The sequence below is a fragment of the Ostrinia nubilalis genome, chromosome 1 (genome assembly GCF_963855985.1).
Source record: "Ostrinia nubilalis chromosome 1, ilOstNubi1.1, whole genome shotgun sequence".
In the NCBI taxonomy this organism is placed as follows: domain Eukaryota; kingdom Metazoa; phylum Arthropoda; class Insecta; order Lepidoptera; family Crambidae; genus Ostrinia; species Ostrinia nubilalis.
The window spans coordinates 7331418-7357616 of NC_087088.1; the positions used below are offsets into that span (position 1 = coordinate 7331418).

Genomic DNA, 26199 nt, shown 5'->3' on the forward strand with positions numbered 1-26199 from the left:
TTTCAGAAACAAAAACTATTAAAGAATTTTCTAACTTCATAACCTTCGATAAAGGATTTGTATCGCCATCTGAATTTTACGGCGATATGTTCAACGTTGGAATGAAATTAACCGTTAAATGAAACGCAGAATACCATTCAATTTTCACAATATAGGTATATTGAAAAATTAATAAATAATTTGAAAACGATTACATACAATAAATTAGAACTTAGACAACATTACTGAATTAATTTTTCAAATGTACATACGGGTCATATAATTTACCCTGGAACTTGAACTTAGAAAAACTGTTTCCAAGAGAACACAACTACAAATAAACTTACGTTTACCCAATAATATATTATCCGACCTACGCTTCTTTATTTAGTAGGTAAAAATGGAAGAGGTGGGCTTGGGTTGAACTTGTTCAAGAGCGATAAATTATTCTAACTTTAGAAGAAAAAACTTGTACAAGTCACAACTTTCTGGCGCAAACTTGAAATGAGGTTCTTTAATATAATTAAGTTTAACCTATTTTATTCATTAAAGACATTTTCATGGTCAGAAGATTTCCCTGGCCACCTTGTAATTCCTAAAGTAAGATTATTAAGCAAAGAGTGAAAAATACGTCAAATCATAAATTATGCCGATCCAATGACGTCTCTCACTCTTTAAGTATGAAAAATGTCCCAGAATTCTATTTGTGAAATCGCTCAAAGAGTAAAATATGATTTAAGTGATCTGCGGAAAAATACTTGAATGCTATAAATTTTATTATGGAATCTCTTATTCGCAGTACATATGCTACTTTGGCAGCTAAGCACCGAATAAGTACTTACATTAGTATAGATTCCCCAAAGAGGAAAATAATTCAGTATTATTTTATGCACACAACGAATTGCCATGAATACCAATTAACCTAAAACTGCGGTTCAAAGGCAAACCTACAGCCGGCTACCCGGTGACGTTATCAGTGTGGCAACGCGCGACAAAGAATGATAAAGCAAATAGTTATCAGAAGCGAGTGAACACACGCACTGAGAGGGCGCCACGCCACGGTCGAGCCGCGTCACATTGACAGCTGGGACAGTCAACAAAACGGGAACATTATTGTCTGTAGTGCGTTCAACTAAACCATTCGCGCTTGCGGCGAAACGCAGACAGCACGTGGCTTACAAAATTAGACCGGCATGACACAACGCGTCCGCTCCTCCAGTGCAAAACACAGTAACCACAGATCATAAATGTTAAAACTTAGTGAGTGTATCAGCAATGGGCACCAGTCGAAAATGGAGGGAGTATATGGCGGCACTCAGTGGTCAGTATTCAATTGTTTCACATTAACTTTCAGGAATACGCTCCGTACCGCGTCGCTAAGCCGGCAACACTGAACGTGGTTCAGGCCTGTGTTCACACCAATTTAATAAACATTATTGTTTTTGTGTATTCAAAGTGAAATAGGAAGTGTTATGTGTGGAAATGTGTGTTGATTTTTACGAGCTGTGTCCTCAGTAGAAATCGTCCAAAAATAAAGTGTATTTCATAATATTTTATCAGATTAAACTCGGTAGTCATGTCTACCAATTAGCTATGCTCGCCGTGTTTACACCAATTAGCAAATAAATAAACTGTGTTTGTTGAAAACATTAGCAAATGTGCACATTATAATCTCAATTTGATATCCAAACACAGATGACATGATTAATGAGGTTAAGAGGTAAATCATATTATTGAGCTTAAAATGAGTCATCTTTCTATACATATAAATTGGTTCAACATGTTCATATTATGTCAACAGCATGTCTTCTATTAGTACATTACACTCAGCTTTTTAAACTTATACTTTTTCCGCTACAACTCCTATATTTTCCAGGTCAGTCTAACTTTTTTATTTACAGTATAACACTGAAACACAAATATTTTGAAATTTCTGTCAAGAACACCTGTTGATATCCTGCGATATAAACCAGACTTATTTCCTTACTTTTTTTATATAAACTTATTTTGAGTAAATAAGTATGTGCCGAACTGTCTACTACTTACTACATTATTACTTGTGTCATTAATTTCAAATTACTCACGTAATAGACCAAATCTATAACTATGTATTAATAATTTTATCTTTTCGATACAATTATCAATTACAGGCACTATTAAAAACCCAAGATTAATATCAATTGCCTGCTTCTTCATTATCTTATCAAGATTATATTACCATAATCCACTTGATGACTATTCATTTACAAATCCGTGGCAAGTAGTTAATTTATTCCTAAACTTATTCTTACATATCGAATCCAATTTAGTGAACTTATCAAAAAAATGAATCCTGTACTGAAGATTGATCTTCAACAATGATTCCAATCTTGAATGAAGGATCATTAAATGAATCAATTGCATAATTAAGCAACTTCCTTTAAGATCCTTTAATATTGCTCGCAAATAATAATATCCTGTTTTTTTCTGCTAATTATACATTCCAGCATGGGGAACTAGAAATCATTCAGATTTCTACTTAGATCTCATTTAGAAAATTCTACTAAATCCAGCCGGTTAATCTTAGTTTATAATTGTAGCGGTAATAATCTTGGTTAGTAACGTAGGTAATATGATTCCGTATTACGTAGGCACGTTAAACCGATGTCAGACCTCTCTGTAATGAATCACATGTTTTATTCTAGACAAGACAAATGACAAAAGCCATAAAAACAAAAGAAAACTGCCTGATGCAAACTCGATACTGCATTGATATATTCCGGAATGTGGAAGGCAGACTATACATTACTGCACGTGGGTTGCATAAGTAAACATTGTGTACCTAGAACATAATGTTTTTTCTAATCAAATCTGCAGTTTAAACTTTGTAGAAACAAATTAAGCTAATATCCTCCAATAAAATAAAAACTGTTAAAGGGTGTGCTGTAAAATTAGGCTAAATAAATTCGCAATTTTGCTGATAAGGAAAATCTACAGTTATAGGACCTATCGGTTTTCCTCTTCCTTTTACCTGGTAAGAGAACATGCAAATCATAAATAATGATAAAAATTGAAAGTACCTAAGTAAGTATATTATTATTTGAATTGAGAAGCAAATTGGCAAATGGAGGACAAGTATTATTAGGCCACCAATTTTGTTTATTTTCTTTTTGTACACTAATATTTATAAAGAGAGATTTGATTGTTTGTTTGTGTTAAATAGGCTCCAAAACTACTGAACCGATAGGAAAAATTCTTTCATTAGAATCCTACATTAGGATCCTTTTATTAGTTTCGTATGTAATAAAGAGTAAGTAGTTATTTAGGCAAACAGATGATAAAAATAACGCCAACTTCGTTACAAACCTATCGTCATTCATTGTTCAACTGCCGATTGAATCCGAGTTCGTACATCGCTGTTGAATGATGCCTCGTAAAAAACAAAAGACGTCCACAATGAAGCATTTGACAACATAGTAACAGTTCGGTTAAGATACCCCGCAGACCGCAGACTTTTAGTTAAATGATAGTTGTGCCCGATTCTAATTTGTATGAAGAATCGGCCGATACCAAATTGGTATAATGTGTGCACTTTCATACAAATGTCCAAACTATTTAACAGCCCGACTTAACTATCGGCCGAGCCCACTAAAAGTCTGTAGTTTGCGGCTAGGTAAAGCTATACTTGTGATTGATGCTAATCTCGTAAAACAAAGTTGATATAGTACCTTATTAACAATATACCGCGATGTTTCTACTACGAGTACATACGTATTCCATGTTTTGTAAGAGTAATCGTAGCTATTCTATCATACTTCATATTAATACGCGAAAGTTCATGCATGGGAATGGATGTGTATCACTTTTCACGATAAACGTATTGAAGCAATTTTCATGTTTACTTTTTAACCTCGCTCAAACTTATCCTTCCATATTCAGCCTATGTTCATCAGAGATACTTAATGATGAATTCTATTGGTTGGTAAAAGAAAAAATTGGCCCAGTAGTTTCGGAGCCTATTCAAAACAAATAATCAAATCTTTCTTCTTTATAATAAGTTTAGTCTAGATATTGTAGACGACTAGATTATTTCACAACCAAATCGAAAACCATTTAATCAACCTTGACCGTCACAGTGATTTTCTTCAATTTTCTGCAGATGCGGACGTATTGTTCGCATTGTTATTATAATTTGCAACTGTTTTGTATTTTGATGTTATTCTTCGTTAATTCAAATCATACACGGGCGTTCATATTCTTTTATGCAGAAAATGGTAATAAACATAATTTTCAATATCAACACGAAATAGCAATACAATTCAGTGGAAATAATTTTAAACAACACATTCACTGCAAGTATAGGATATTCGCACACACATTCTATAGTACCTACTAAAATCTGTGACATGTAAATGAAATTCATGAAATTTACATTCAAACAGACTGCTTTAATCTTTTCTTAGTAATAATACAAAGTGGTAATAATATGCGAAAGTACCTTTGTCTAGCAGTCTGACTCTTGTTTGTTAGGTTATTGTTTCGATCACTAAACCAAAGTGGGTATAGAAAATCGGAATTCGAAGGTTTACTAGGTACCTTATTTAGTTCGTATTTTTGATCTGATCTGAGGACGAACATCTTTCTATCAGGTCTTTTAAAAATATCAGTAGTAGTCGCTAGTCACAACAAATTAAGAAACAGGTAAAAAATGACACTGCGCAAGAAGTTTTACATGAATGGAACGAAATCAGAGCTTACGTATCACATGTCAACTTGAAAACCTGTCTTCATACATATATTACTTAACAATGACAGTAAGGATAAGTTTAAGGTCAGCCATGAAAGGCCGAGCGGAAGGCAAACGATTAAGTAAACATTAATTATTTGAGGTAGTTAATATGAAATGGACAAGAAAAATTACAAAGTTGAAACTGAAGGGAACAATCATTACCGTACCGTTTTTATTGAAAATCTTTCTCAATTAACTAAATCTTTTGTTACCGGTATTAAAAACATATTTGTGTATTTTTATTTCAGATCGATCGCTATTATCTTTTAGCGACTATTAACTACCCGCCCTGGCTTCACCCTGTTTGGTTTAATGGACAAGTTAAAAAAAATGGTTGTTAATCAGAAAAAAAATAGGATTCTATGGTGAAATAATATTTCAAATCAGTCCAGTAGTTTCGGAACCTATTCAATAGAAACATACAAATCTTTCCTCTTTATAATATTAGTATAGATTATCTTTGTCTGAAGAAGATTCAAAATTCACTACGTACGAGTAGAATAATAGCGGTGACTCACTTTTATCCCAATCGGTCACAATCGTTGCGTTATCAGATGATAATGATAACAACAACTAGGTTACAAGATGAAAACGAATGATATTTTCATAATATCACGTTATCCTAGTTTTCGTTTGTTCGTTCATTTCAGCCAAATGACGTCTACTGCTGGACAAAGGCGCTAAGGATTTCGGCTTATTCCACTATTAGGGATTAGTGAACTTTTTGTTCAATATTCCCCGTTATATTAGGATTTTTTTTAACATTATAAGCTCCAATTGGCGTTAACGGGAAATAGTGAACAAAAAGTTCACTAATCCCCGTTGACGGGGATTGTCAATGGGGAATAGTGGAATAAGCCAGGATTTCCACAACGACCGCTCCTGCGCTGCCCACATCCAGGTACTTCACGCGACCTTCACCAGATCAGTCTCATTTCATTAATCTAAGTAATCCATCTGCGCACAACAATTGCGTATTTCATAAATAAAAAGATAAACTAAAAACACAGATTCTATCGCAGATTACTTTTTAGGATGGATAAAATATTAGACAATGAATATTTGATTGTAACAATCTGTCGAGATGAAATACCCACGCATTCCATTTTCGTTACTGGAACACTTTTTCGCCTCAGCAACTAAGAATTCCTAGGATTAAAAGTTTTTTGCTGGAGATTAGCGAGAAATATTCTCAGAAATAAAATCGGATTAGATATTTCGAAGATTATTACTAGAGATGAAACGGATATAAAAGACACTGTATTTGTAAACCACATAACACAAATTGAATCTGAAGCATGGCTAATCTTTGTTTTAGTAGTCAAACAATATTTGGGGAGTCATAGAGCACCAGACTTTTTAGAATTGGTTGCTAAATTGTTTTAAAAAATTTACACATAAGGAGTTAATTTGAGTATTAAATTTTTTTTTTTTACAATAACCATTTGGACAGGTTCTCCCATAATCTGGGTGATTACAGCGAGGAATAAGCAGAACGGTTCTACCAGAACATCAGGATAGTGGAAGAATGATATCCACGGTCAATGGGACCGCCAGATGATGGCTGATTACTGTTGCCATAATTATGGAATTTTCCTGACCAAAACCATAACATAAAAGCTTACAGAAAAAGCTTTTTGTAGTTTTTTTTTATATTATTTGATAAAAAGCAAATATATTTTTAATTTTTATATCGTTCTTAAATAGGATCTCAGTGTAAATATTTTTTTTATACAGATTGGTATTTTTATTTTAGTTTTTTCATATAAATAGTTAATAGTATTTATCTCAAGATCTAGAGTCAATTTGACAAATCTAATATTTTTCTAGTATTCAGCACACTAGTCGCATACAGAATTGACTCTAAACTACCATGCCGCAAAATGACTGTTCCCCAGTGAATAATAACGGCTTTTATTTAATGTCCAAAAAGTTACAAAAAAGCCTTATTAAGGCCTTTCAAAAAACTAATTTCTTTTTCTGGGCTATTCTCTCTAATGACGAATACATAAATTGTAAATATCTGTTAATGTCGAAATATTGACAAATAAAATAGGCGATCTTTTTTTCACTGATGATGGTCTGATGTGATGACATGATGCAGTTCAGTCAGATTACGCAGCAAGTAAACTAATTTAATTTTCGCTATTCAATCACTCACTCACGATGGCAACCAAAATCGCTCGAATTAATCTGCCCCCTAGACAAGTGGCAAAATCTGACATTCTATTCGGACGGATTCGATTTTCGAAAAGTGTGACTGGTCTAGTCTCGCGTTCGAAGCACCTGTGGGGCGCCAAACTCGACACGTCATGAAACGAGACAATGTGCCAACTATCCGGCCGCCGGATATCCGGCTATTCGGCCTTGCAACTGGCCGGATATCCGGTATCCGGTATCCGGCCAAAAAACTATCCGTTTCATCTCTAATTATTACCCAAACTTATCAATATGTTTTTTATCAACAAAACGTGCGAGGGAATAAAATTACAAAAACTTTTAACGCGCAGTGGTAGGTAATAAAATTAAACAATGACAATTATTTTACAGATGTAGCGTATCCGAGTCATGGGAGCGGCACAGGAGGGGTGACATGACGTGACAGAGCATACAAGTCTGAAGCACATCTGAAGTCTCGCTGACGTTTGACGACACAAAAACCCTCTCGTGCCGCTTCCATTCCTCAGGCGCTGACTCAAACACTAAGGCTGAGTTGCACCACCTTAAAAACCGTAACTATAACCATAGCCGGTGTTTTTTGTATAAAGTTTGACAGGCTTTTGGCGTTTGTTAAAGTTAAAGTAAGATGCTGCAAGCCAGCCTTACTAAAGATAACCCTGAAACTGACCCGGCTCGCCTTAGTGCCTAAAGTAAGATCTCTTTCATTAACAAACATTTGCTCAGTACGGAAACCGAACCCTTAGACCACCGTCTCAAGTGCTGGTTGGAAAATGCTTTAGACAAAAGCTTCAAGAGCTTAATAGGGTTTAAGTACCATTCGGCAGACTAGTTACTACTGAATGGTTTTCAGTTGATAGATTTAGGTATTGTATTCAATAATTTGTTAAAATTTTCCTGTAAACAACACATCATAGGTGCCACACATTTTTTGTGGCAAAAGCGCACTCATTCGTCAAACATTACCTTCATAGCCAAACATTTAAAATTCAAATGTACGTATTTTTTACATTTCATGGTGACATTTCAAATTGTTGCTTACTGATTCACTATTTACGATGTGTTTATTTTTGTAATATCATCATACCTTCAACGCTAATATTATTATGATTTTCAGTACTGCCCGACACGACACTCAATCGGTCTATAATTGTGTCATGAAAACCTAAAACACAAATGTACTACATTATACTGTTCATCTCCGCGAGTTTACATCCAAAACAAAACACGCACGATGGCCCCCTACAGGATTACTATTCGACAAGGCCTCACATACGAGCGAACATTGACTCACGCACGCGTATTCTTGTGTATGATGGAAAAAATAAAGAAAATGGTGTACTAATAAATAATAATAAAAACACAGAATCTGGGGGCACGGCAGTGCCCCCACCAAGTCGAGCAAAAAAGCGGCACGGCCGTACCATCCTTTTCTCGAAGCAATTCAGGCCATTTTCGACCCCCTGTATCATCGTTGTGGATAAAACTAGAAGACTGAATTTTCAGTATCCATGCAGGCATTGTAAAGACACGGTATATTTCAAATTTCATTCAATTTGAACCAGTAGTTTAAGAATTATAACGGGTCAAAGTTTCTTAATTTTGTCACTCACTGACTGACTGACTGACTGACTGACTGACTGACTGACTGACTGACTGACTCACCGATCATCAAAATTCTAAGGCACTTCTAGCAGACCTAGAAGCTTCAAATTTGGAATACGAGGGGCGGCTGATAATTCCGCGGCCTAAGGTACTTAGCGATGAGTAATTAGCATGTTACTCATGTCACTAGTTGTGACACTCAGTAGTATTATAAAAAGCAATCACTAATTAAGTTTGCACTGATAGTTCAATTTCTATCGAACAAATGACATCACCATGTCCGCCAAATCTGGAGATTTGCGGAATTTCGACACCGCGCGCCGCGGACATAATTCCTCGTAAAGAAGGAAAATAGACCGAAAGACATTTTTGAAGAGATGTCATTGGTTCTTCAGGATTCTGGACCTTCATATACCATGGTTAAAAAATGGGCCCGACTATTTCAACACGGACGAGAGACCTGTGAAAACGACCCCCGCCCTGTCACGATACTGAGTGAAGGAAACGTTCAAAAGTCGAAAAAATCGTTCCGGCTGACCAAAGAATTAAATCGTGGCAGATAGCTGAAGAATATTTCTTTATGTTCGCGAGGCTATTGTACAGAAATGACGTGGGAAACTGACACGCGGATTGATCTTTCGGCAAGACAACGCGCCCGTTCACGCCGCACGAGTTGCGAGGCCAAGCCCTGAAAGACACCGGGTTCTCAGAGATTGGCCACCCACCATATAGCCAAGACCTATTACCTAGCGATATTTTCCTGTTTTTCGATTTGAAAAAGGACTTACGGGGCCGGAGATATGCAGATGACAACGAAATTAAAGCTGCGGTTGGTCGTCATTTTGAAAAAAAAAATTTTGGGTGGGTAAAAGGCATTGTATGCGAGATTTAAGAAATGTATTTCTTTTGAGGGAGATTATATTACAAAATAAAAAATAGAAACCATTTATTTTATTTCATTAAGTACCTTAGGCCGCGGAATTATCAGCCGGCCCTCGTATAAGTAGTGTTTGGTGTATGAATCAAGGAAAAACTAAAATATTTGGGGGCACGGTAGTGCAACCGCTAAGTCGAGTAACATTTTTCAATTTCGGTCCAGTTTTCAGCTCAAGAAGTAGAACCGGAAAAGAGAAAACGGAAGGGTACCTACAAAAATAAGAAAATTTCATAAGTCAGAGAGAGGACTTTAAGAAAATTCGTTGCTGGTTAGATATACATACAATAAGTAGAAGGTACCGAAAAGGAAAAAAGTATAACTGTTTACAAAATACAAAAAGAAATGAGATCCCATCAAAAACAATACTTGTCAAAAAAACCAAGTCTCGCAACTCAGTTGTTCTACGGTAAAAAGTTGTGAGATCCATGTAATACCAAGTCCAGGCCAGGAAATCTTTAACGTTTTACATAAATTATTGACTTGGCCATCGCACTAAATAATTAAATTTACACGTGTTTTCATTTTGTTGACAAACGTCAGTGATCGGCACTGCGCCGAAGCTATAGGGCTGACTTCGGTAAAATGATGTGACGTGAGGTGCCAAACTGCGGAAAATGGCGGAGGAAATACATGATTTAGCATGAATTATCATTAATAATATTAACTACTTATTTACCTCTCAGTGTCTTGAGGCAACTTAAAAAAGTACATTCTGTGTTTTTATTATTACTTAGGCAGTTAAATACTGCACAGTATTTAGTACACCATTTTCTTTATTATCTTCCATCATACACAAGAATACGCGTGCGTGAGTCAATGTTCGTTCGTATGTGAGGCCTTGTCGAATAGTATCCTGTAGGTAAGCCATCGTGCGTGTTTTGTTTTCGATGTAAACTCGCGGAGATGAACAGGCCTGGTAGTAGTTATTATTATTTTGTGATTATACCTACAAATTCCATAGTACCTAGAGAATTTTAATCCTACCTGAGGGATAATTTTTACATTACAAAACTCTGGCATCTTAAGTTTTTATTTACAAAATATACCTACCTATACCGGTAACATGCTACAATCAAGTAAAAACAGTAAATCTCACCGACATGGCCTAGATTTTATATCTATGACAACTAGGTCTCAATGCGCATTTAGAAATTTCTCGATTATTGCTCGTTGAGTGTTATTACTTGATCGACCTTATATCAGAGATAAACAATTAGAAACCATTTGAGAGGTAATTTATAACCTTAGGTTACATATGAACCGATTATTTCATACCAAAGGAATTTTATAAATATTGTATTCCCTTTTTTAAACCAAGCGCGATTTTATAAATGTACGCGGTCAATTGTAGAGTAGAGCAATAAAAGTATTGAACGTTGGAATTTTACAGTTATTGAGTGCTATCAAAAATAAAACCGTATAAACGCTGTAAAATACTGGACAGTAAATAAAAAATAAACGACGAAATAACCTATTTTTTGGCGATACTTGCCGAAACTTCGTTGTTATTCCGAAGTCGAGTCATTTAGAAGACAATGAACAAATAGTTATTAGCATAATGCCAAAAGAGCGTGGCCCCAAAGGATAGGTTCGTCCTTTTTCTATCTGATAAATTAAATAAGTAAATCTTTTCAAATAAATTAAATAAGTAAATCCCTGAATTTTAATTGACAACTCTTTTTAATCATACTAAAACCTACTTCTATTGAAAGATAAATTGGGACATAGACCTCATACTTTAATTAATTTTTCCCAAAAGAAAATTACGATACGAATTCACACTGAACCGCAAAGAAAAAGGGTCGGTTAGAAAATATTCTATATCTTCAAAAGTACCTTACTTAACTTTACGAGACCAATCATACTGGAAAAACTACGCATTTTTAAAAAAAATCAATTATTTAAATTAAAAACCTTGTATTAAAATTCAGTTTATATTTCATAAAGCTGGACTTTTCAAGATATTCAAGATTTTCTAACGCACCCTTATTCTTTGCACTCAGTGCGCTTGTCTAGTCAAATTAGTTTTAAATCAAGTTATTTTTCCGACCCATTGAGTTGTCTGAATCACAATAGATATTTAATGAAATGGATAATTTCACTTTTATTCTAGTGAATTTTATTTCTGTTACTGAATATAAAAATGATGACAAATGACTTTAATTCCACTGACCTCTACTCGATAGACAGACGACCGCAAGAAGTTGTTGGCAGTTGATAGCTGGATAATAATGCGTGCTCTTTTAGAAGCTATCAAAACTACATATTTTAACTCAGTGGACTTTGATCACAAAATTGATGATAAAAAGTCGTTCAAAGTAGGTACGCTTAGTTCCAAATCAGTGCACCTTAAAATACTTACACCTGTAAATAAAATGGTTGGTGGTTTATTTATGTTTGATTATTACTATCTCTCCATTAAGATTTATTTATTTAAAAACACTTACCGAAAATAATCAAATTAACAGGATTATGATAGAGTCTTTTAAAGTTATTGTGCCTTGCTTAACTAGGTATATCATTAACGTAGGCAATCACCACCAGTAATTTCGAATGATCCATATCAACATCTTAACCCTTAATCGGATAAGCAAGTAATGTCTCATTGTTTTTTGAACTTTAACATGCGGCAACAAAGTTCAAACTAATGCTACTAATACATTGATTGATTGAGGGACATAACAGTGTAATTGCTACCTTTTCTATTATGCAATAAGTCATATCAAATCCCAAGATGCCGTACCAATTACCAATTGGCTTTTAACTCGGTTAATCAGTTGCGGGAAGCCGACGCAGCGACCTTCAATCAGGACATGTACTTATATTATTTGCATACAATCATGCTCAACTGAATCAGCCAAGTAAGGAACCAGTACACTGCAAAAAAGTCCAATAATGCGTTAAAAAAATTAAGTTGGGATGCGTGACAAGTTTTTCTAAGCAATGTCTCACTTTGATTTAGCTTATATGAATAGAGATGTTGTTTCTGCATTTTTTATTTCTGCTTGACAAATCACATTGCGGTAGCTCACTGTTATTTTTTATAAATAAAACAAAAACAAATAAAAAACGAACATGATCAATGTTTAAATTATTAACCGATTAATTAAGGTTATATTACTCGCAGCGCAGTGCAACTGATATCTAGTCACTCTGTTAAGTAGCAAGATGTTGTTCGATCCATTGCAACTTTGTATTGTAGTTATGTATGTCCAGAAAAACAGATTAATTAAATAATCGTCTCTCATCAATGCATTAAGCTAATTAATGTCAACTAGGGTACTTTATCTACAAATTAACCTAGAGATCTATATATCGATCATACATAGATATCCATATCTGAATCGTAAAGATAGATAATATTAGTTAGGCACTCTGTGAAGAACGTATTACTTTACCAAGTAGTTTCTAAGATAAATAGAACTAGACCTAGTTCACTAATTACAAAAACTAGATCAATCTATACTTATCTATTCTAATTTGAAATGCAAAAATATATTTACTCTGTTTCTATTTTTGTCACCAGTGTGTTTTTGTGTCAGTTTTGAATTTAACATAAAGCTAGACGGTCGTTAAACACTAGCTTAAAATGATAAATCCATACTAAATGACAATTTAAACAAGTGTTCAGGGGGTCTGTTTTCGATTTGCTCAGACAAATGATTTTTTTTAATTCCTGATTATTTTTTCGCGCATAACAATTTTACTGAATTATAATAACAATGGTACGACGGACCAACGATAAATAAATGAAGTAGGTATACTTACCTACAGGATCTTGCGGTTCTACGTGTTATTTTTTATATTTCTACCACAGATCACAAAAACTAATTTCTACGGACATGTTTTCAAGGTGCAGTCCTGTTGTCCCCCCTGGTTGGCCCCCCTGGGGGAGCCAACAGGATTTCGAAATCCTGTTGTCCCCCCTGGCTAGGGGAGACAGCAGGACTAGATTTTTAATCAATGATTTGAGGACTGTTGTCCCCCCTGGCAAACATGATTTAAAAATCATATATTTTTATACCATATTTTTTGAAATACTGGAAGTACTTGACTGAATGCCAAATTGCCAAACTGAATAACTGTTTGTTAAATAATAATTACCATTTTGATAACGAAAAAAATAAGGTGTTGGTGCCGATACTGACACCTACAAACTTGAAATTTGGCAGGTAGGTTCCTTATACAGGGTGTTAGGTAAATGGGTATATGAGCCGACATTAGCCCATGTTAACATGGTCATATAAATGGTATGGTGAAGTCAGAAAATTGATATCTTCATTTTAATTATTTTATTTTTCATACAAATCGGATTTTATAAAATTCATTTTGTATGAAAATTAAAAAAAATAAAATGATGATATCAAATTTCTGACTTCACCATACCATTTATATGCCCATGTTAACATGGGCTAGTGTCGGCTCATATACCCATTTACCTAACACCCTGTAGAGTGTAGACATCTGCCAAGAACGGATTTTATTTAACTATTTATTTAAGGATATGAAATAATACGAAGGATATAATAGGATTTTACGAAATTCCCCACATAAGGGAGTAAAACGGACTCCACGCATACGAACTCGCGGGCGGCCGCTAGTTGAATCACTGAGCAAGTGTTGAATATTATGATTAATTTAAAATTATGCAGTTTTCGCGTCCTATCTACTTTCACGTATTTAAAAACTACTAAACGGATTTTTAGTAAACTTTACAGAAGATAATATTTTTTATACATGTGAATAGCATACCTTTAACTTAGCTTTTGCCCACGGTTTTGTCTGCGTAAAATTTAGTCTGTCACAGAAAAAAATATAAGAGCGCCTTCCTGTTTCAAAAACTGGCATAAAAACTATCCCACGTCCTTTCCCGGGACTCAAAACTATCTCTTTACCAAATATCAAAATCGGTTCAATGGTTTAGGCGTGAATTCGTAAAAGAAAGACAGATAAAGTTTTTCGCATTTACTTAATATTATTTAGTAGGGATAATTCATTAAGATTTTTTTAAAAGCAAGTAAAGCAGATTTTGGAATAGTCAGAAATAGTACCGGTACCAACTACTTATATTTTTTTCGTTAACAAAATGATAATTATTATTTGACATACGTTTAGGTATTTAGTTTGGCAATAAGTATGGCATTCAGTCAGGTACTCCATTTTCAGTTCATCTTAAATGTTATAAAAATATATGGCTTCTAAATACTCGATGTTTGCCAGGGGGGACAACAGTCCTCAAATCATTGATTGAAAATGCAGTCCTGTTGTCTCCCCTAGCCAGGGGGGACAACAGGACTGCACCGTTTTCAATGTTTTGGTTGAGAAATACAGTGAATCAATCCAATCTATTTTTAAACTAATAGTATAAAATAAATGTAATCTTATGCAATACCTACTTTATTGATAAACATTGTTAAGATGCTCAATCACACGACCAGTTGGCATTAATGTTCCACCAGGTGGATAATACGAAATAAGACTTGATAATAAAAAGATAGAGATCCTTACCTTAAACATGAAACAACTATTAATCTTAAACGTCACTTAGAGAAGTTCTTTAAATAAATTTTTCAATAATGTAATCCTACTAGTTTTGATGAAACTTTACAATATTATTGTATTGTACAAATAAGAATAACATTTATAAGCTGTACATCGTTCGTTCGTTCGTTAGTCAGCCAAATGACGTCCACTGCTGGACAAAGGCCTCCCCAAGGATTTCCATAACGACCGGTCCGGCGCTGCCCGCATCCAGGTTCTTCAGCGTACCTTCACCAGATCGTCGGTTCACTTAGTGGGAGGCCTGCCCATGCTACGTCTTCCGGCCCGTGGTCGCTACTCGAGAACTTTTCTGCCCCAGGCTGTACATAATTAATTTATAACAATCTGTGACAAACTGAATTTCACGCGAATGAAGCGGTAAGCTAGTCCATTAAAGTTTTAAGATTTCTACAGAACCTTAGTATTATTTGTATAATTGTTCCATGAATGATTTAATTTGCTAATTTTGGTACTATCATAAGAAAAGGTTTTTTGTCCAATGAACTAGTTTAGTGACCTATTAAACTAGCAGCTAACTTAAATGCCACCCATTTTTTTTAAGATTCAAAATTAAGTAACTAGTTCCGTAGAAACAGTTTAATTTGATAATACCAAGATACAATACAGATGTTTTTAAATATTTAATTGGGAGTTCTAAATTAAGATAGTAGGGACTTTTTATTTTTAACAGAGATAAGATGAGGTTATTCTTAAAGTCGGGTATTTACAAACAATGTTAGTTATTCTTAAATAACTTGAAAAAATCTAATTGCCTAATCAATTTTAATTATTTTATCAACTTTAGACAGTTGTCAGCACATCAGACTATACAATTTTTGTTGCAAAATCAACCTTAATGCAACTAAATACGGTGCCACCATGTACCTTGATATGCTATTATTGTCTTTACATTGCGGTCAATGCTCTTTCTGACCTTAATAGATGAACCCAATTATTGAACTTGGGCAGACGCTGATTGATTGGAATTTTGTCTGGACCCTTTTTTATTCTATAGTTAAATAAAAAGTATTATATTTCAAACTGTTCCAAAAGCTTTGTATAAATTGTCTATCTGTTTTATATATTTCAATAACTTATATTATTTAGTACGTAACTTAAATAATTCAGTGACATTTTCCCTTCACACACAAAAATATTTTTTACACTTCTGACGTTGTTGCGCCAAGTGTGCGATGGCAATATCTTCTAAATCGCACACTGATTGACTGATAATACCTCTATATCTATGTAGGTTAATGCTAAATCTGAAGTTTCATAATAAATCCTTTACTCGTCGATCGTTGGATAATAAGATGTCATTGATTTTGTCATTTTCATGAACATTTTGTTTATTCAGGTTACAGGTTCTTTTAATCTGCATTCTGCCTTTAACTTATTTTTATAACTTAAAACAAAAACAGTCTGTGTAGAAAACTCAAATATAGATTTTAATTGCAATAATTAAAATCTATATTTTTTGAGTTGTTTATTAATAATGTTGTGACTGACCAGCCTTATCACTCGTAAGCCACAACAATTCATCCAACATTGTTTCAATGATGTATGTAATTCAAACTTCAAAGGCTCTGTCACACAGCCGGCGTATGTCCACAATATGTATGACTGTGCATGGGAATTTATTTATAGTTCTGTATGTTTTATACCTCAAATAAAAAAATAAACTGAAAGAGTTACTGAACTGTCTGATCTCAACATGTTTGTATCTGGTGATATGTGGCCTTATTGGTTTTCAAGATTATCAAAACTATGGCACGGAGAACAGAGTAAAAGCTTTTCAAATGCACAAAATAAATAACGCCACACTCACACCTACCGCATGCCCTCTGTAAGCCATAAGCAGGGCCGGATCGTGAATTTGTGGGGCCCTGGGCTGAAACTACTTGGGGGCCTATCTTAGTACTCAACTAATAGCCATGCCAAAAAACTGTTTCTATAATGATAATATATTATTCTTATACATACAGTGTGAGTCACGATAAAGTGCACATATGAAAATAGGTGAAACTAGACCTATTTTTATCGACAAAAAAGAGGTCAAAAAATTTTTGAGAATTTTTTTTCTGCCAATTACTTCTTGTAATGAAAACGTAATAACTTTTAAACTAAGAGGTATATCCTGATAAAATAAAAACAGTAATAATGCTAAATAACAGGCGATACTAAAAAATACATAAAATACCCAGAAAATGCCAAAAATAATAAAAAATTATACTTTTTGAAGATGAACATGGACAAAACGAAGCTTATGTCGAATGTCCATGTTACCATAAGATTAAAATTTCAAACACCGCATTTCTAAAGCGCATTTCCCTATTCATAACAGTCCACAAGCTAAACAATAACAAAAAAGAAAAAATAAAAATAACTGTGCTACTTTTTAAACCTACATTTTCTTATTGGTAGTTTTAATTAGAGCTCTACTATCGGTAAATCTATTACAGAATGTTGGACAATGGCACTGAAATGAATGGTTTTGTGGCATGGCTCGAATGCTCGATTAATGGGATATCAATGCTACATTTGCTAATTAGCGTACAGCTGTAGGTAGCTATTTATGTCTATACCAATGGATGGAAATAAAAATCATTGTTTCCGCGTAAAATCGTAAATGGCATTAATTTCTTTCGGTAAACAATCAGAATTAAGTTCAAATACGGACGACGGCACATCGAGCTTAAACTTAATACTAAGGCTTCTTTTTTCTACTACATAGGTGTTATTATGCAACAAAATTGTAAAAAAATTGAGGTAAAATTAAGTAACTTGAACTCGAGTCATAAGTAGCTCCCGGCACCACTATGAAATCACTAGAGCTGAAAATTACAACGATAAATATTGCTCCGTAGAATAGTTGTCCCAGAACAATTCCAGCACATAAAAACATAATATCGTAGTATTAGAACTATTAGATGAAGAAGCAATAAAACCGGCGCGTCATCGCGACTTGTCCCTCTGGTGTCATTACGGGTGTCAAAGCGAAAAGATAATGGTTTTGCCGAAAAAGCTGACGCTCCGTCAAGCCACCGCCTCATTACGCTATCGGAGTGAACTGTCTTGTCTCGCCATTCGTCTATTGTTATCAAAACACTTCTTTTGAAACCTTTTTAATCATTACATGGGTCTTCCCTGTAAGATTGGCTTTTCACTGCCAAATTGATAATGACGAAAATCTTGTGAAATTTTCCACAACTAGCGCGGTATCAGAATTTGTATGCACATGTCAATAATTGGCGTGCGAAACTAAAGAACTTTTTTGTATGGCCACTTGAATAAATTATTTAATAATACACTGAATGTGTCTGACTATTCGTGACGGTACTTTCCATGATATCATTCGTATTTATTGAATTCAATTGTACATCAGTCGTATGCAAATTATCTTTTAGAATAATTGACTTGCGTATTTCTTGGGTACACAAAATAACTTAAGCAGGAAAACTTACACTGTACGTACGTACATTATTATTCTATGAACAGATAAGAATAGTTTTGTACGACATTATTATAATGCGTTTACTCTGGGAGAGTCAATATTAATGTTGTTTACCAGACGTCGTTCAAATAAAGGTAAATCTTAAACGTGGTTCAATGAAGCGTGCGACAGAAATCACAATACAAAATAGATATATTTTTCATTATAAAAATGAACACAGTATGCAAATTTGTATAAGGTTTTTAGAATCTTTGTTGTGATATCTACGCTGATATAAGCGGTTGGCAAATATTAATGCTGGTGGGAAAGATTATACAGCACAGTACCATCAGGGGCATTTAAATTAATTAATTTAGAGCTGAAGATTTATTTGCCTACTAAGTACCTAGCTTCTACACTTTTCCCACGTGAAGCGATGTTTTCTTCACAGTCACTATACAAGAATTTCGGAGATTATCCGAAACAAAGACAGGCAATAATCGGTCAAAAATCAAAGGTTGTAAGAATAGAAAACTATGAACCTACTTAAATTAAAATGGTTTACATATGATAACAAGCAGTAGATACTTAAATGCTTAAAAACTTTGTAATAGACGTTAAGTAAAACGCATGCTGCCCGCATCCAGGCTCTTCCCGCGACCTTTACCAGATCGTCAATCCACCTAGTAGGAGGCCTGCCCACGCTACGTCTTCCAGCTCGTGGTCGCCACTCGAGAACTTGCTGCCCCAGCGCAGGACCATTCATTGTGGAAAACCTTGGGGGAGGCCTTTGTCCAGCTGTGGACGTCATTTGACTGAAACGAACGAAAATGCATACTGAATAATATAAAAAACTGAAAAGGTGCGAACACTTCTTGTGTTTCTTACATTTGTGTTGAAAAGTTACAGAACTTCACAGACAAAGCTTACACAGCTCAAAGGTTTCCTTTCAGAGTTAGAATATTTCTAGTTTAGTTTTCCAAACCAAGTCCAGATTTATTTTCTTTGAATTCGTTGCGAATGATTTCTATAGAGACGATGCAAACTCAAGGCGAGTCAAATAAGTCGATACCTTTGAAGAAAGCACGTTTGAGATTCAATACTAAGGTTTTGTATTTCAAGAAATAAAATACATAATTCCTGTAGATTCAGTGTCAGTTTACTTGGTTCTAATTAAATAAGATATTTCGAAAAAGATAACACGAGGAGAAGCGAAATTTTAATTCTTATACTTATTTCAACTAATCCTGTATAATTTTGCAAGATTGTACCAGCTGTAAAACCTGGATGGGCGTTCCGTTTCATCAGTCTCTTTCCGCTCGATTAAGTATGAAATAAAGACTGTCTAAAGCGCAGTGACTTGCCTTACGAGACTCTATATTGTAAAATTGATTCACTATGTCACACAGTAACGATTGATACACCTTTTTCTTTATCTTTACTTTACAACCCTTTTTTAACCGCTGATGTTTGGAGCTTAATAAAGCACCCAGCTTTAAATGTTTCCTCTCTAGTAAACCTTTTAAGCAAGCTATTGTTGTTTTGTTTTTCACCTAGGAAAGGATTAACCTTGTCTGGACATTGTGCGGAAAACTAAGTAGCCTATACTTATTTTTTCAGTGGTCTAAGACCATAAATATACTTAACCACTGAGACGTGTTTTCTCATTATTTACCTTATAAGAAGTATCCTTATGTGTAATCAAATATATTGTAATCAAAATACATTGATGCATATTGAAATCTCAAGAACAAGAGTCTTCGTTCGTTCGTTTTAGCCGAATGACGGACAAAGGCATCCCCCAAGGATTTCCACAACGACCGGTCCTGCGCTGCCCGCATCCAGGCACTTCCTGCGACCTTCATTAAATCGTCAGTCCACCTAGTGGAGGGCCTGCTCAGTGCTCACTCTACGTCTTCCGACCCGTGGTCGCCAGATTCCGAGGCTATTTTGACGCATGTTCTTATAATTTTCCAGCTACCTTGATCACGGCGGCGGCTGGCACGACGGTGGGATGGACGTCTCCCATGCTGGTGCTGTTGATGGCACCAGACTCCCCGATCCAGACCTCGCCCGATCAGAGCTCGTGGATTGTCTCGCTCATGATCCTCGCCTCAGGTAATTAAAGTTGATATTTATATCCCATTCCATACGTATGCATGGAGAAGTATTTGGAGATTGGAGACAGAGGTTTGAATGGACGTCCCCATGCTATAGATCGTTCCATCCACGAAGACGCGCCCAGCCAATTTTTGGTCGAGGGAAGCGCGGGGTACGGAGAGTTTGATCCGAGTAATCCGAGCGTCATTATTGTAGTGTGCGTGTGCACTCATGGATAAAATTTAGCGTGTACCGATAACACTTAAACATTAGCAGAAGAATGGTGGGGTGCGTCATCCTAGATGAAACGATCTATAGTGCTGCTGATGGCACCAGACTCCCCGATCCAGACCTCGCCCGATCAGAGTTCGTAGATAGTCTCGCTCATGATCCTCGTCTCAGGTAAATAAAGTTGACGATATAGTAGATATTTATAACGTGACTAAAAATATCCCATTCCATACGTATGGATGGACAAATATTTTGATGTTGATATTTGGATGGATCTTTGCAATGCTGTTTATCTTTGATGGCACCAGCCAGAACCGATCCAGACCTCACTCAACCAAAGTTCTTTGATCGTCTCGCTTATTATCCTTGTCTCAGGTAAAGACAGCAGTTACTTTTTTCACGTGTTCTGGGAATTCTATTGATGATATTTGAAGATTGGAAGTGATAGGTTGGACCTCCCCGAGTATCTTTTAATGTCGCCAGTCTTCATAAAACATCCTCATTTTCAAAGCTAATAGTATTAAAATTGTATTTCGGCGGCCTGAAACCGTTTCAGACTTAACTACTTAATTTTTTTTTATCATAATTAGTACCTAGTCTTTCAGTCGTAATAATTACCTCTAGTACAATTACAAGTACACTTCGCGAATGAAATTGATTCGTTAATTCGTGTCTCGCTCTCATTAACTAGCTCTTAAGTAGGTACTCGTAGTATAATCATGCTGAAATTAAAGCTTAACTTAGACATCGCACTACAATAATTAATTATTCAATAGATTCCATATTGATATTTATGACGCGTGCTTTAGGAGGCACATCACATTTGGCCCTGCCTGATATCACTTTATTATGCCTGATATTAAGCAGTACTTCCAATCCAGACTAGGCTTAATATTATCTGATAATACATTACGTCACTTACTGTATATGTAATGAAAATATTTACGGTATGGTACATTTTCCTTCCCCGTTTTTTACTAAACTTCTGTCCTCAGCCGGTGTTATTTCGAAGGGAGCGCTTTTTGTGACCTTTTTTAATTTTGGCTTTTTGAGACTTTCTTGTAGTTCAGTCTTAATGCGATGCACATTACTATAGACTTATATAGAATCAATAAACATTATTTTTATCTAATAATCTTATGAAAATAAATGCCTAAGTATTATTTTTCTTTAATTCCAGCTATCAGCCCTCTCCCTGCGTCATACCTCGCAGACAAGATCGGCACGAAGCGGACGCTTCTTCTAGCCGCTATTCCCTACATCATCGGCTGGATCCTCGTGATGCTGGCGAGCAATGTGGCCACCATCTACGTCTCCAGGCTCATCTCAGGGCTGGGCTACGGCATCGCTTACACTGCTGCCCCCATGTACTTGGGGGAAATCGCCTCTGATAAAGTTAGGGGCGCCATGGCGACTCTCATCACAGTTATGTCTAAGGTATGTCAGTTACAATCATTAAAATGACAGCTCACATGCGGGATGATGCGTTTTCTTGGTTCATATGTTTATAAACTAGGCCATGGTAATTACCGTTTTTATTTTTTAGAATGACATTCAGGATATTAATGGTACACACCACCATCTTGTCACAACTTTTACCACCTTTATGGCTGGGAACAGAAAAAGTGTTGACCAAATAAAATATTTTTTTGCGCATACTTACGAAATCAAAACTGTAAACTTTAAAGGCTTTGCAAAATTTGTGTAACTCTATTTAAAAATACGTTGCGTTGACAGTTTAATCATCAGCAGGAAGACTTAAATACGATGGCGTTGTAAAGTTTAACTCCTAAAGAAATCTAACTTAAATGTAACCTTATAAAGTAAATAATCTAGCTAAGTTAAACTTTTAACTAGTTTAATAGCAAGCATTCACGCGACTGTAAATTAGTGCGGAGTGAGCAACTTTTAATAGCGCTTGCCATAAGTTTAATGCTTGTATTAAGCTGTAAATAAACACTAATTTACTGAGGAAAAGTCCTAAGTTTAATTTCCTATCATCAGATTACTTTTTAATATTCATATTTAACGCACGATAATCTCTTTTTATTTCAGTTTGGAATATTATCTCAATATGCCATCGGACCCTACGTGTCAATGCTGGCGCTGGCCAGCTTCAACATTGCGATACCCATCCTCTTCGTCGTCACCTTCAGTGCCATGCCAGAGTCTCCGTACTATTTCATAAAATCAGGACGCCTCGGAGAGGCTGAAAGATCCTTGAAGAAACTGCGAGGCAAAGATTTCTTCAGAGAGGAATTGGACAGCATGTCCAACTTAGTGAACGAAAACATGAAAGAGAAAAGTCGATGGAAAGACTTGGTGACGGTAGGAGGCAACAGAAAGGGCTTGATAATCTTACTGGGGATTTACTTCACCCAGCAATTCTGTGGTAGCACGGCAATCATATCCTACGCGCAGCAAATTTTCGGTGCAGCCGAAGGTGGATTAGGGGCTGAAGAGTCGTGTATTTTATTTGGTTCAGTCCAACTGTTAACATCAGCTATATCCTCCCAGCTAGTGGACAGGCTTGGAAGAAAGCCCCTTTTGCTTGTTTCGTCGTGTGGCGTTGGTCTAGCCAACATCATCATCGGCGCATATTTCTTCGTGAAAGATCTGGACAGCGAATACCTCGTTGGACTCAAATTCATTCCTATCGTTGTGATACCTATATTTATATTTTCGTACACCATCGGTCTAGCGACAGTGCCTTTTGCCATCACGTCGGAAATATTCCCGACGCACATCAAGTCCAAAGCAACTTGTGTGATACAAATAGGTGTGGCGCTAATGACATTTGCTGTTACGAAATTATTTCAAGTAGTTAAGGATAATTTAGGCGAGTATGTAGCCTTCTGGGGCTTCGGTGTATTATCGGTAGCAGGTGTGATATTCATATTAATTTTACTTCCTGAAACAAAGGGGCAGTCTTTCGCAGCTATACAAGAAAAACTGTACACGCCAAATGAAAAAGTTGTGTATGAAAAACAAAATGGTAATTCAGGGCTTGTGAGAATTGATCTATAGTAATCTGATCTCTAGACTGCTTGAATACGTATAAAGTTTATAAATATGCTACTATAATCATTAAGATTAGTATAATTATTATTATTATGTATTAAGTACTTAAGCATGTTGGTTACCTAAATTTGTGATATGTCGATTCTATAAAGGTATTCCAAACAGAATATTATTCTTCTGAGATACACAATTTACTTTAAGTATTAATTTACTATTGCTTATTTTGAGATTTCGTTTAGTGCATTATTTATAAAATGAAATTATTATCTATTACCAAGTGGTGCAAAAAATACTATGCTACGAATAAAACATTTGCTACAAAAGAAGTACTACACCTTGAATTCATACATTGACCCTTCACACTACAAAAAAATTGATGTCTTTTGGACAAGTTTACTCCATTGTTACTGGAATACAGCTGCTTAATTCGATTTGATCAATTTCCTCATGATACACAAAAATATGTATTAATCGTAGTATTAGGTACACTCTTGCACCACTTTGTGTACTTGTATGAATAATGGTATTGAATCAAAACAATCAAAAAAGAAAACAAGTGTACTTACTAATTGTATTTTGATAAATATTTATAATTCTTAACGTTTATGATATGAGCTTCTAATCAGAGTGCCTTTATTAATGACATTTTTATTAAGTACAAATAAATAAATATTAGTGTAAGTAATTATATTTTTATAGAATACTTAATGATAAAGTTACCAGTTACAATGATATACAAGTTACGTTTAAGTAAGTGATTTCCAATATTTATTTTCGAATATATTATTATGCGAATTTATTATTAAAGCACCGTCAGTATGTAGAATTTAATTACATTAAGGACATCTAAGTTATTATTATACCTAATTACAAGAAATAATCAATCATTGAACAGATCATTTACAGGAAAAACGTCAGAAACATCTATTCTAAACACAAGCTTAGAATCAATCACAATTTGAGTCTTTTCTTGAGTGCAGAATCATACTTGAACGTTTTCTATGTCACACACATGTAATCGTATCTCAGGATCTTTTTTTAATTTTCAACCGACTTCAAAAAAAAGGAGGAGGTTCTCAATTCGACCCGTATGTTTTTTTTTAATAGCACTAATTGTCACCTAAAGTGTCACTCATAGAACACAAATACACTTAAACTTTTCAATTGGTACTATTTTTTTTGTGTTACCTAATAGTTCTCGATGTTCTTCTGTTTGTTTTAATTAAGTGAAATTATTAAGTGTTTCTGGAAAAACGATGCGTCAGTTTTCATTTTAGTGATCCGTCTACTTACATTCCCTTGCTTGTTCTTCCAAATAAAAGATAATAATTGAATACGGGTTTTCAGCAATCACTTTTTTGTGAAGTTATTTAAAAATATGTTATCTACTTGGTGCTACTTCACTTCCTGTGAAGAATATTCACATAAACTAAGTACCTATGTTTACGATACGTGCCATTTTCGGTTTTCATCGAAAAGGATCATTGCACATAAAGATGCAATCGGATTTATTAAAATGCTATTAACCCATTTGTACTAAGTTTTATTTGCCTTACCCCGCCATCTTCAAGATTATTATCATCTCAATATATTTATTTATCTTGATCTACAGGTATAGAAAATGTGACATAGAATATGTATGTACTAGACACAATCACAAAATATGGTCTTTGTTGAATAAACGATTGCTTCAACGAACGTTGAACAATCAACACTTTTCAATTGAACTCAACCCAATATCTATTTTATAGAATGTCTCTCTTTTCAATCAAAATGTGGAGAAGTCATCGTCTAGCACAGAAATACATATATTGACTATTAATTAATTCGGCATCGTAACTTTTTATCAGTTTCAAATCACCTAAACTAAAGAAGGAAGTGATACGAAACAAGTACGTGTCATGGTCGATATTCCGATTGAATAAATGAACTGATTAGTTTACCATACTCATATACGGCAGGAAAATAACCCACACACGTTTTTAGGCACTTTATATTATATTTTAGGAAAAAAATCGCTTCCATATTATATTCCAGTGGTTGGAGTTGGACGGTCTCAACTCTTGAATTCCCGAAATTCCGCCCCTAGGCCAATACGTTCCAGGTCGGGGGTCTCAAAAGTTTCAAAATTAAACAAAATTGAAAATAGTAAGCAATAACCTTATTACTTGTTTATCTTTAAATACTTTTACCTTTAAATAGACAGTCATGTATTAAACAGTCAATGAGTCCTTGTTTACCATTCCCAATTATCTCTGTTACAGTAAACAACTTTTATTGAGTACGATACAACGTATTATCACTAGACTTGGAAAAATCTTCCGATGACTCGCTTATCGCTTCTTTTGCGTTTTAGACTGGTTTGGCTTACAGCTAACGACATAAAGCTACAATAATATAAACAGG

The 26199-nt window shown here is 35.0% G+C and overlaps 1 protein-coding gene across 2 annotated transcripts; it reads left to right on the forward strand.

Moving 5' to 3' along the window:
• The first annotated feature begins 986 nt into the window (after positions 1-986).
• LOC135088190 (facilitated trehalose transporter Tret1-like) lies at positions 987-25323 on the forward strand. Of its 2 annotated transcripts, none has more exons than XM_063983084.1 (4): positions 987-1300; positions 20419-20559; positions 21953-22209; positions 22828-25323. In XM_063983084.1, the coding sequence occupies exons 1-4, from the start codon at positions 1255-1257 to the stop codon at positions 23797-23799; spliced, it is 1416 nt and encodes a 471-aa protein (XP_063839154.1). In that variant the 5' UTR covers positions 987-1254; the 3' UTR covers positions 23800-25323. The 2 variants fall into 2 exon arrangements, with proteins under 2 accessions (XP_063839154.1, XP_063839161.1); XM_063983091.1 differs by lacking the exon at positions 987-1300 and adding an exon at positions 1611-1699.
• Positions 25324-26199: the final 876 nt, after the last annotated feature.

Bases quoted from the DNA above. Each gene is read 5' to 3' on its own strand.
- LOC135088190 (XM_063983084.1), top strand. From the start codon at position 1,255: ATGGGCACCAGTCGAAAATGGAGGGAGTATATGGCGGCACTCAGTG. The intron at 1,301-20,418 runs GTCAGTATTCAA...ATAATTTTCCAG, and splicing joins GTATATGGCGGCACTCAGTG to CTACCTTGATCACGGCGGCG. The intron at 20,560-21,952 runs GTAATTAAAGTT...CTTTAATTCCAG, and splicing joins GCTCATGATCCTCGCCTCAG to CTATCAGCCCTCTCCCTGCG.